This window comes from Myotis davidii, unplaced genomic scaffold (assembly GCF_000327345.1).
Source record: "Myotis davidii unplaced genomic scaffold, ASM32734v1 scaffold269, whole genome shotgun sequence".
Classification (NCBI taxonomy): domain Eukaryota; kingdom Metazoa; phylum Chordata; class Mammalia; order Chiroptera; family Vespertilionidae; genus Myotis; species Myotis davidii.
The window spans coordinates 7,621,671-7,632,426 of record NW_006383008.1 but is presented as its reverse complement, the minus strand read 5'-3'; the positions used below and the strand labels follow the sequence as shown (position 1 = coordinate 7,632,426).

Sequence of the window (10,756 nt, the reverse complement as noted above, 5' to 3'; positions counted from 1 at the left end):
TCACCACCAAACCAGTATTATATGAAATGCTGAAGGATATTCTTTCAGAAGAAGAAGAAGAAAAAGGTAAAGATACAAATTATGAACAACAAATACACATCTATCAACAAGTGAATCTAAAAATCAAGTGAATAAATAATCTGATGAACAGTATGAACTGGTGATTGTAATAGAATCAGGGACATAGAAAGGAAATGGACTGACTATTCTTGGGGGGGTGGGAAGGAGGGGGACGTGGGAAGAGATTGGACAATAATCGTACACCTATGGACGATGATAGTGGGGTGGGGGGGTAGAGGGTGGAGTGGGAACTGGGTGGAAGGGAGCTATGGGGGGGGGGAGGAACTGTAATAATCTGAACAATAAAGATTTATTTTTTTAAAAAAAAGAAAATAGATTGCAGTTTAAAGTCAAGCTGTGCCTACCTTTGACCAGGGCTTCCTCCTCAAGTTACACAGACTGGCTCAGACCACTACCTTTCTTCTTGTGTTTGAATTATTGGCTTAAGGGGCCAAAAGATAAACCACCACATTGTGAGAAGTTCTGAGGATTTTCTGATAAATGTGGTGGATTTAACATGTGCATTTATATCTATTTTGATGTGAGACCTCACTAAAATGAGAGTTACAGAAGAGACATCAACAAAAAAGGAAAATGGGAAGACAATAGCAAAAACAACATGTCAATATATTTTTGAAAGATAAAAAGTAGATAGAGAAGTTAATAGTGCAAGAGCAAAGAAAACTAGATAGTAAGAGAAGGATACCAGTGCAAAGCAATTCATGCTTCATGCTGCAGTTCCCCAGAAAGGATTAGGTAATCTGTTCCTTTGACTGCAATGGTTGCCAAGGGGCAGAAAGTGATGCACGGTACTGAAAACAAGGAGACTGGTTGAAAATTTGTATACGGTGTATTTACATCTCTAGGTCCCCTCCTCCATCCCAGGCAAAACCCAGAAGATATTTTTATTCTGTGGGAAAAATAAAGGACAGAAGCTCCAGTCCAAAAGATTCAGGCAACAGAAGAGGAAAACTGAAAACTGAAACCTAGAGAATTAAGCATTATGTGAAGCAAAATAAATCAGTCAAAGAAAGCCATATATCACATGATCTCACTCAATTGTGGATTATAATGAAAAACATAAACTGATGAACAAAAACAGATCCAGAGACAGAGAAGCATCCATCAGACCATGAAACCTCAGAGGAAAGGCAGGGGAGGGTGGGGGGAAGAGAGAGAGATCAACCAAAGGACTTGTATGCACACATATAAGCATAACCAAGGGACACAGACACTAGCGGGGTGAGGGTACGAACTGGGGGGTGGGGTATGGCAATGAGGGGATAAGGACACATATGTAGTAGGTGTACCGGTTAATAATGGCAGATCAAAGAAAACATGGTAATTTCAAGAGAAACATCAAAAGTGCTTTCTTCTAAGTAATGTCCATCGCTAGCTACACATTTCCCCATCTTTCAGGTAATTTGTGGATACCGTCCCAATAGAACTTTTCTTGTTTTGAGGCAAAACATTCAGAGACCCAATTTGCCACTTCTTTGTAGGTTTTGAAGTGCTGCTGAGAAAGTGCATGTGCCATCGATTGGAACAAGTGGTAATCTGAAGGAGCAAGATCTGGTGAAATCAGGGTGGGTTAATACTTCCCAGGCAAGATCTTTTAACGTGTCTTTAATTGGTTTCGAAGTGTGTAATGGTGCATCATCATGAAGCAAAATTACTGCCATGTCTTCTGGCACATTCTGGTAGTTTCATGATCAAAACGTGGTTCAAATTGATTACTTGTTGTCGGTAGTGATCAGTATTAATGGTTTCACCTGGTTTTAGAAGCTCATAATACACCCACCTGCCTGAACTTAACAAAAGCAAAGCCATGTCTTCTTTCCGAAGCGATTTGGCCTTCCAGTTGGTGTTGATGGTTGACCTGGATCAACCCATGATTTTGTGCGTTTGGGATTCTCAAAATAAATCCGCTTTTCATCGCCAGTCACAATTTGATGCAAAAAAGACTTTCTTTCGTGCCATTGAAGCAACATTTTACTGATGACTTTTCGGTTTTCCATTTGTCTTTCGTTCAGTTGATGTGGCACCCATTTTGTAATTGTTGGTCTTCAAACTTTTTTTCCTTGTCTTTCACATCGAAATCACCACTTTTAAAGCATTTAAACAGCATTCACAAGTATCTTGAGATAGAGCATGTTCACCATAAGCTTCCCAAAGTATACAATAACTTTTTCTTCAAAATAAAGTAATGAATTAAAACTTCCCACAAATGTTCTTTTTTTGGCATGGAATTTGACATTTTTAAACATAAAAATATCTATGATGTTAACACCTTCAGCAAATTTGACATATGAAGTTTTGAAGCTTGCTGTCAATACAACAAAATAGCACACGTATCAAATCGCATATATGTGCAACTCCATCTACTGAAAAAAATCCGCATTAACTGGTACACCTAGTAAGTGGTTTTAATTTGCATCTCTCTAATGATTAGTGACACTGAACATCTTTTCAGGTGTCTATTGGCCATCATCTGTATGTCCTCTTTGAGAAAAGTCTATTTAGATCTTTTGTCCATTTATAGTTGGTTGAATATGTTCCAATGTTATTTGTATATAGACTAGAGGCCCGGTGCACAAAATTCGTGTGTGTGTGTGTGTGTGTGTGTGTGTGTGTGTGTGTGTGTTGGGGGAGGGGGGGTGTTCCCTCAGCCCGGCCTGCACCCTCTCCAATTTGGGACCTCTCATATTCTTCCTAGGAAATTAAAATAGTATAAGCCATGATATTTTAATTGACTTTTAATATCATGGCCATGTATTATAAGAATGTTACTTGGAGCCTATATAATTTTTCCATAATATTACCTCTTTTATTTTGAATATATTAAAAAATAGAGAGAAGAACTGTAAGAAATAAGGTAGCAAAAATTCTCAAAAAACTATTACAACCAAATCCAAAGGTATATTAAAAATTATATATATCATGATCAAGTAGCATTTATCCCAGAATGCAAGAATGGATCAACATGAGGAAATTACTGTAATTTACTACATGAATGTCATAAAAGGGAAAAATGGCATGATACTCTCAACAGAAAAGCATAGATAACAGGTAACAGAAAAGACAGTTGTTAACTCCCCAAATCTACCTGATTGGGGGGAAAAAACCCTTTGTAAAAACAAAAATTTCTTAACATGATAAGATAGCTAACAGAAATCTACCAAAAACGTACTTAATAGAGAAAATTTAGCCACATTCGCTTTGAGATTGAAATAAAGGATAAATGTTTCCCTTTCCTCCATCCAATGAGAGTCATTGTTTAAACCAGTACTAGAGGTTCTGGCCAATATATAAAATTATACAATTATTAGAACTAATAATGTTCAGCAAGGAGGTGAGCCAATTGAATAATCAACAGTGTGACAGCACACTAGAAGTAGCAAATTCTTCTAAAGTCACTGTTTACTATAAAAATGGAAAATATTAAATATTTAGAAATTGGGTTAAAAACAATTGAAAATTTCAACTCAATTAGAGAGCAGAAAAAGACCTGAAAAGAGCTATACCATATTTATAAGATAATTTAACACTGTAAAAACATCTATTTTCTCCAAATTAATCTAAATTCAAATCAATTCCAAATAAATGCCCAACAGAATTTTTGGGTAATATGACAAACTGATTCTAAACCTTATATGTTAAACCAAATATCCACAAATATTTAAGAAAATCCTGGCAAAGAGCAGAGAGTCTAGCCTTACCAGATATCACTTACGAAATCATTGTAATAACAAGTGTGGTTGCTAGAATGGGAATAGACTAATAAATCAACTGACTATACTAGACATCACAGAGACTCACCTGTCAGGCCACTTCTCTTACATACCTCCAAAATCTCACATATGCATGGGTCTGAACCGTGAGTTTAACACAATGAAATTTACTGTAGTTACTGTTATATTTAGACTTTAAATCTTTCCAATGGAGATTAGGCCTAGAAAATACTGAAACTTAAAAGATCTAACTTCCATATTTCCTAAGATGGCATTTTCTACAATTTCTGTCCCCAGCGTCTAACTCTCCATCTCCTCTTCCTTAGACCACAGAAGATGTCCCCCTCTATCAGTTTTGGCAAGGGCAGCTGTTAGTGAAAGCAAATATCACATGACCTCACTTATATGTGGAATCTAATGAACAAAATAAACTGACAAACAAATTGGGTCCAGAGGAATGGATGCATGGAACAGACTGACAGATTTCAGGGTGGGGGGTGAGGGGGTGGGGTTAACAATTAATCAAAAAACATATGTGCATAAATGCATAGCCCATGGACACAGATAATAGTGCAGTGAAGACCTGGGGTGGGGTGGGGTGGGGGCTGGGTGGAGGGAGCCAAAGGGGGGAAGAATAAGGGACATTTGCAATACAGTCAACAATAAGTAAAATAAAAAATTTTAAGTGCAACATATGCTGAGGGGCAGCACATGAAATACAACCATTTTCTGTAGAGTAGTGATTCTCATACTTGAACATGCATTAGTCACTTGGAGAGCTTGTTAAAGCACAAAGTGCTGGACTGCATTCCCAGAGTTTCTAATCAGCACATCTGGGGTGCGTGACATGGCTAACAACTGTCTGTGTGGTGCCAATGCTCCTGACCACAGGTCACATTTAAGAAACACTGCCCTACAGAGCACAGGTTCGCAAGTGAAGGCAATTTTGTTCTCCAGGGGAAATTAGACAGTAAGTGGATTGTTTTTGGTTGTCACAACCTAGAGGGATGGAAAGGAGAGGTAATACTGGCATCAAGTAAGAGCAAACCAAGGAAGATGCTGATAAACATCCCATCATGCACAGGATAGTTCCCCACAGCAAAGAATTACCTTGTCAAAAACATCAATAGTGCTGAGGTTGAGAGACCCTACCATAGAGTAAAACAAAACTTACTCCAAATATATGATTTGACTACTAAGTCATTGAAAGTCCTTTAATGAGTTTCAGAAATTTGATATGGAATAAATATTCAAAGAACGATATTTTTCTTCAAGTAGCGATAACTCTGAATTTTATTCATCTACAGCAAAATTAAGTTTTAGAAATATTAATACTTAAAGGTATACTGGCCTATAGTAAAATATAAACATTTATATATTATTGGTAGATTTATAGTAAAGAAACATAAATTAACATTCATTTTATGATATTATATTAAAGACTTTCTTGAAAAGTAACAACCAGCTATATTTATTTCTTACACTGAGTGAAAAAGCAAAAAACTATTCATTTCACTATTTTATATATTTAGTATAAATGAAATCTTTTATAACAGTTTGTTTTAAGGAAAAACAGTGATTACAGGAATAATAATAAATAAATGTGTCTGAGAAAAATGTACTTTATAGATACATGCATGTATGTACATATACATATATATCTACCACACCACCACCACCACCACCACCACCACCACCACCACCCCACACACATAAATGAACTTACTCCAGTAGGCTGAAAAATAAGTCCATCCATTTCATGGCTAACTTCTTTTGCAAAATTTCCTTCAAGTAGCTATAAAATAAATATATGTATTTTCAGAAATACAATAATCAATACAATAATCACTTTAATTAACGGTATTTTAAATTCTGTAAACTTTATAAAAACTTTTCTTAAGTTTTAAGAACTGAAATGCAAAATGAGAGAGAGGGGTTGTCCAGAGGAATATAGGTTAATTCATTATAAGGTGTTTTATTTTAATATGTGAAGATTTCCATTCTATGGAAGGCTACATATCTTGAATAACAGTCCTAACTACAATCAAAATGATGGATAAAATATTTAAAACATTTTTAAATGCATTGCTGAGTCAGGATGAAAGGAATTTTAATATGGAAAATTCAATGTGGATTTAAAGCATTGGTCTCACTGACAAAATAAAAGGAGAAACTCTGGGAAGTAATAAATAAAGGGAATAAAAAATAAACACATATAACAAAGGAGACAGCAGAGAAACCTGCTTGGGGATGGAGAGTGTGGGAGAATCCCCTGAGAATCTGTAACCACAACTAACTCAGACAGAGGAAACACAATCCGAAAATACATCACCTGTGTTTTTCCAAAACCCTCAAGCAGAAAAAATTTTAGCCTTACTTTTTTGTCTTACTGTTTCATTTCTTTTTTGGTTTTTCCTGTATTTTTTTTCAAGCAAAGAACTGCAGTGCAAGGGATGCACAGTACAAAATACAAATAGCAGTTTTCTCAAAGCCTTATCTGCTAAAGAGCAGAGTTATAAGATCCAATGCTCTCTAATTAGTTCTGAGCAAGTCATTTTAAATTCTTCCTTTTCATGGACTTTTATTATTTTGAAGAACTGAACATGTGTATCATGGCCAGAAATCCTAATATTGATTTCTGCATTTCAGGGAAGAGAACAAAATATACTTTCACAGAGCCAGATAGGACAGTTTTGGGATTCATATATGTGTCTCCAAATTTTAGGATCTGTTGTGGGTTATCTAATCCAAATCTTTGATCATAATCACATCTTCTTAAAACCACTCCACTCACTTATAGGGAGATTTACATTCCAACAGCAACAACCGAAATTTCAAGTGTATTTCACATGCAACAAGATTAGTGTTTCTCCTCGCCAACTGTGACCTTTACCTTCTCTGCCATTACTTCCTTCAAAATCTGTAATTTCTCTAAACTGGGGGCAGTGAGCAAAGTTAGAGCAATACTAGTTCCTAACTGCTTAAAGACCAATTTGAGTTTGAATATCTAGTCCCTTAAAACTGTAATGCTCCTTAGTCAAATTCCTAAGGACAGAAATTAGAAAGGCTGGGGTGAGGGTAAATGAGTTAGTGTTTAATGGATAGAGTTTCAGTTTAGAAAGGTAAAAATCGATCTGGAGGTAGATGACAGTAATGGTTACACGACAATGTAAATGTACTTAATGCCACTGAAATGTATACTTAAGATTTGTTAAAATGGTCCATTTTGTACTATGTATATTTGCCTCAACTTAAAACATATGTATAGAACCCTTAATATTTCCTGTTTCGTTTTGTTCTTTCCTCTCATTATAACACTATGAAAGTGGGGAGCTTGCCAACTGGGTCTCTTAGAACCATGCTGTCGAGAGTTTAGCCAAATAGGCAAAAATTTCAGGACAGATCTGAGATTCATACATTGATCTCCGATTTACTCAAAGGTTTAAATGACCTAGCCATCTGAGGAGGAACTCTGTCTATCTAAAAATTCAATATGGATTCAAAGCACTGATTTCTTATAAATTTATTTCAAGAGGTAAAAATAAACTCCAACCATCAAAATGTCAAAAAATATCAGCTGACACTCTTGCTGTAACTTTGGAAGGCAATGTTAAACTAAAAGCTTTGTTTCATATGTGTTATCTATTCATCCTAGAGAAAAAATATTTTTGAAACCTATGCTCATATTTAGTACAGGTATATATGTATGACCTTTATGTTCTATATCAATGTTTTTCAAATATCCATGAATGATGAATAAAAGTTCAAATAAGAAAAATATATATAACTGGATACTTCATGAACCCCATTATGTAAGAAAAAGTAACTTGCTACATTCATAGCATAGTCCTGCTGAGAACCAAATATCACAATCATCTTTTTAAAAAACACTTTTAAAAGGTTAAAGAACTTGTTCTCCTTTTGTTGTAGGTACATCATTTATAGCAAGTAAACAGCTTTTCCATTCTTAGACCAAACTTCTCAACTTCATACACTGGGCCATCCCTAAACATAAAGTATGTAATAAAGTAACAGAATAAAATACAGAGTTGGCAAGACTAAACAACACAATGTTATCTGAGAATAAAGTCACCTAGATATATAGCAGCCAAAAACAGCCTTGGGCCAAGAATATTATATTGATAAAAAGCAAAAAAAAAACCCTGCTCCTGCCAAAACATCCTGCCTATGCAGGGCAACGTTCAGTCTCCTATGGGGAGAGAGAGAGGCAGGCTCACTGAGGGAAAACCCATCCCTGAGACTAGGGGCTCAAGGTCTAAATACTACTATTAATACTAAGACTTTAGGAGGAAAACTAAGAAAACCATGGTTCCCACAAGTCAGACACTGAGTGACAAGAAACAGTTGTTTATAGATGAGGGAGAGCACAAGAGCAAAAAATAGACCACTATGTGGTATAAGCAAGCAGAGTCTACTGAAAGCTAAAAGTGAAGCTGGAAAAATGAGCAAAACCACTTTATACCCATTGTTAACAGCAGTCATCTGCTGAAGGAATGCAAAGTCATTGAGCACTGAAGATAACTATAGCAATATAAACCCATCTCAAATACAGAACACACTGATTCAACCACTAACTCATCTCCCCAAAATGAGGCCCATTAAACTGAAAGAAGAGGTATGTCCACACTAAGCACAAAGATATTTACCTCAGTTTCTAGTGTTCACACAGAAAAATAATGAGTGTCCAGCATCCAATAAAAATGTACCACACACACACATAAAAAAAAAAAGAAAAATAATGACTACATTTAATAGATAAGGCAGTCAATAGAACAAGACATAAAGATGGCCCATAGGGCAAAGGACTTAAATAGACACTTTTCAAAAGAGGACATATAGAAGGCCAAGAGACATATGAAAACACGCTTAAAGTCACTAATCATCCGAGAAATGCAAATCAAAACAACAATTCGGTACCGTCTCACACCTGTCAGACTGGCTATCATCAACAAATCAACAAACGACAAGTGCTGGAGAGGATGCAGAGAAAAAGGAACCCTGTTAATCCTCCCCCCGGGAGAGCATTATGCTAAGTGAAATAAGCCAGTCAATGGGAGAAAAATCCCACCTGATCTCACTCATTGATGGATAATAAGGACCATTATAAACTGATGAACAAAAATAGATACAGAGGCAGAGCAGCATCGAACAGACTGTCAAACTACAGCAGGAAGGCCGGGGAGAGTTGGGGCGTGGGGGAGGGGCTTGAGATCAACCCAAGGGCTTGCATGCATGCATATAAGCATAACCAATGGACACAAGACACTGGGGGGTAGGGAAGGCCAGGGGATTGTCAAGGGCTGGGGAAAAAAAAGGAGACATATGTAATACTGTTTGTAATACTTTAAGCAATAAAACAAAATTTTTAAAAAAAGAAAAGAAAAAAAATCACCAAAAATAATAAATAAATAAATAATTTAAAAATAATGTGACAGAAAAAAAAAAGATGGCCCATATTTTGGAATTATCAAATAGACTTTAAAACAGCCCTAACATTTTTTTAAAAAGGGTAGGAAACATGTCTGAACAAATATGGAACTTCACCGAGATAAAAATAAAAACTATAAAAATGAGACATGGAAATGCAAGAAATAAAACACAGTATCGGGGGGAAATGCTAATCAATGAAAATGAGCCCTAGAGCCTCAGTGGTTAGAGCAGCAGCCCACGGACTGAAGGGTCTTGGGTTCAATTCTGGTCAAGGGCACGTATCTCAGCTGCAGGCTCCATCCTGGTAAGGGTGCATGCAGGAGGCAACCAGTGTGTCTCATTCACATGGATGTTTCTCTCCCTGTGTCTCTTCCCTTCCCTTCCACTCTCTCTAAAAATCAATGGGGGGGGGGGGGGGGAATATCTTTGGGTGAGGATTAAAAAAACAACAAAAATGATAATCAATGGATTATCAGCAGACTGAATATAACAAAGGGAAAAGAAATCAGTGAACTTGAAGAAAAAAATGTGTAGCACTTTTTCCAACTGAAATTAAAAAAGGAAAAAGATACAACACTGAAAATCAAAAAGCAGGCATAAGGATGTCTTGAAAAAACTTACAGAAAAGCAGTAAAAATATGAACACTGAAACAATCAGACCTAATTGAAAATTATAAGACATTCCACTCAACAACAGGAGGAACACTTTTTTTTCCACAAGTGCATACAACACATTTATAGGTAGGTCAAAGTAATACAAAGAATGTCTTCTGACAACAATGAATTAAATTATATATCAGTAAGAGAAAGATATCTGGAAAGTTCTCCAATGTTTGGAAACTTAATAACAAATTTCTAAATAACCCACAAATAAAAGAAAAAAATCAAAAGAAAAATTTTAAGTATTTCATACCAAAGGAAAACACAGTAGGCTGAGATTTGAGAGATGGAGCTAAAGTGTGCTTACAGAAATATTCATTGCACCCTAACCAGTTTGGCTCAGTGAAGCATCAGCCTACGAACTGAAGGGTCCCAGGTTCGATTCTGGTCAAGGGCATGTACACTACAGTAGGGAGTGTGCAGGAGGCAGCTGAATCGATGTTTCTCTCTCATCGATGTTTCTAACTCTCTATTCCTCCCCCTTCCTCTCTGTAAAAATTCAATAAAATATATAGTAAAAAAAAAGTAAAAAATATTCGTTGCACTGAGAAAAGTAGAGAGGTCACAAATCAATATTAGTTTTCACCCTAAGGAAAACTCTAGAGTATTTAGGATCACAGATATAAGGGAAGAAGCCACTTGGGCTGAGATTGCATAACCAGTAAGGAGGACTACTTTCCCTAAGGCTAAGACCCAGACACTGTTGAAGAGGTTCATGACTCACTGGATGGCAGAGAAGTTGAAATGTATTGATGAGATGTCTCACTATTTCTAAAAGATGGAAGTTGTGTTTGGAAAGCAGGATCGCCCTAGCCGGTTTGGCTCAGTGGATAGAGGATCGGCCTGTAGACTGA

The 10,756-nt window shown here is 36.3% G+C and overlaps 1 protein-coding gene across 3 annotated transcripts in view; it reads right to left on the bottom strand.

The window, feature by feature from the left end:
• The window catches only part of RNGTT (RNA guanylyltransferase and 5'-phosphatase), a 200,339-nt gene that overhangs the window by 102,530 nt on the left and 87,053 nt on the right, over positions 1-10,756 (bottom strand). For all 3 annotated transcript variants that reach the window (XM_006778272.2, XM_006778271.2, XM_015557684.1), the window contains one exon: positions 5,518-5,586. In XM_006778272.2, coding sequence (XP_006778335.1) covers positions 5,518-5,586 — 69 coding nt within the window. The remainder of the gene's footprint in view (positions 1-5,517; positions 5,587-10,756) is intronic.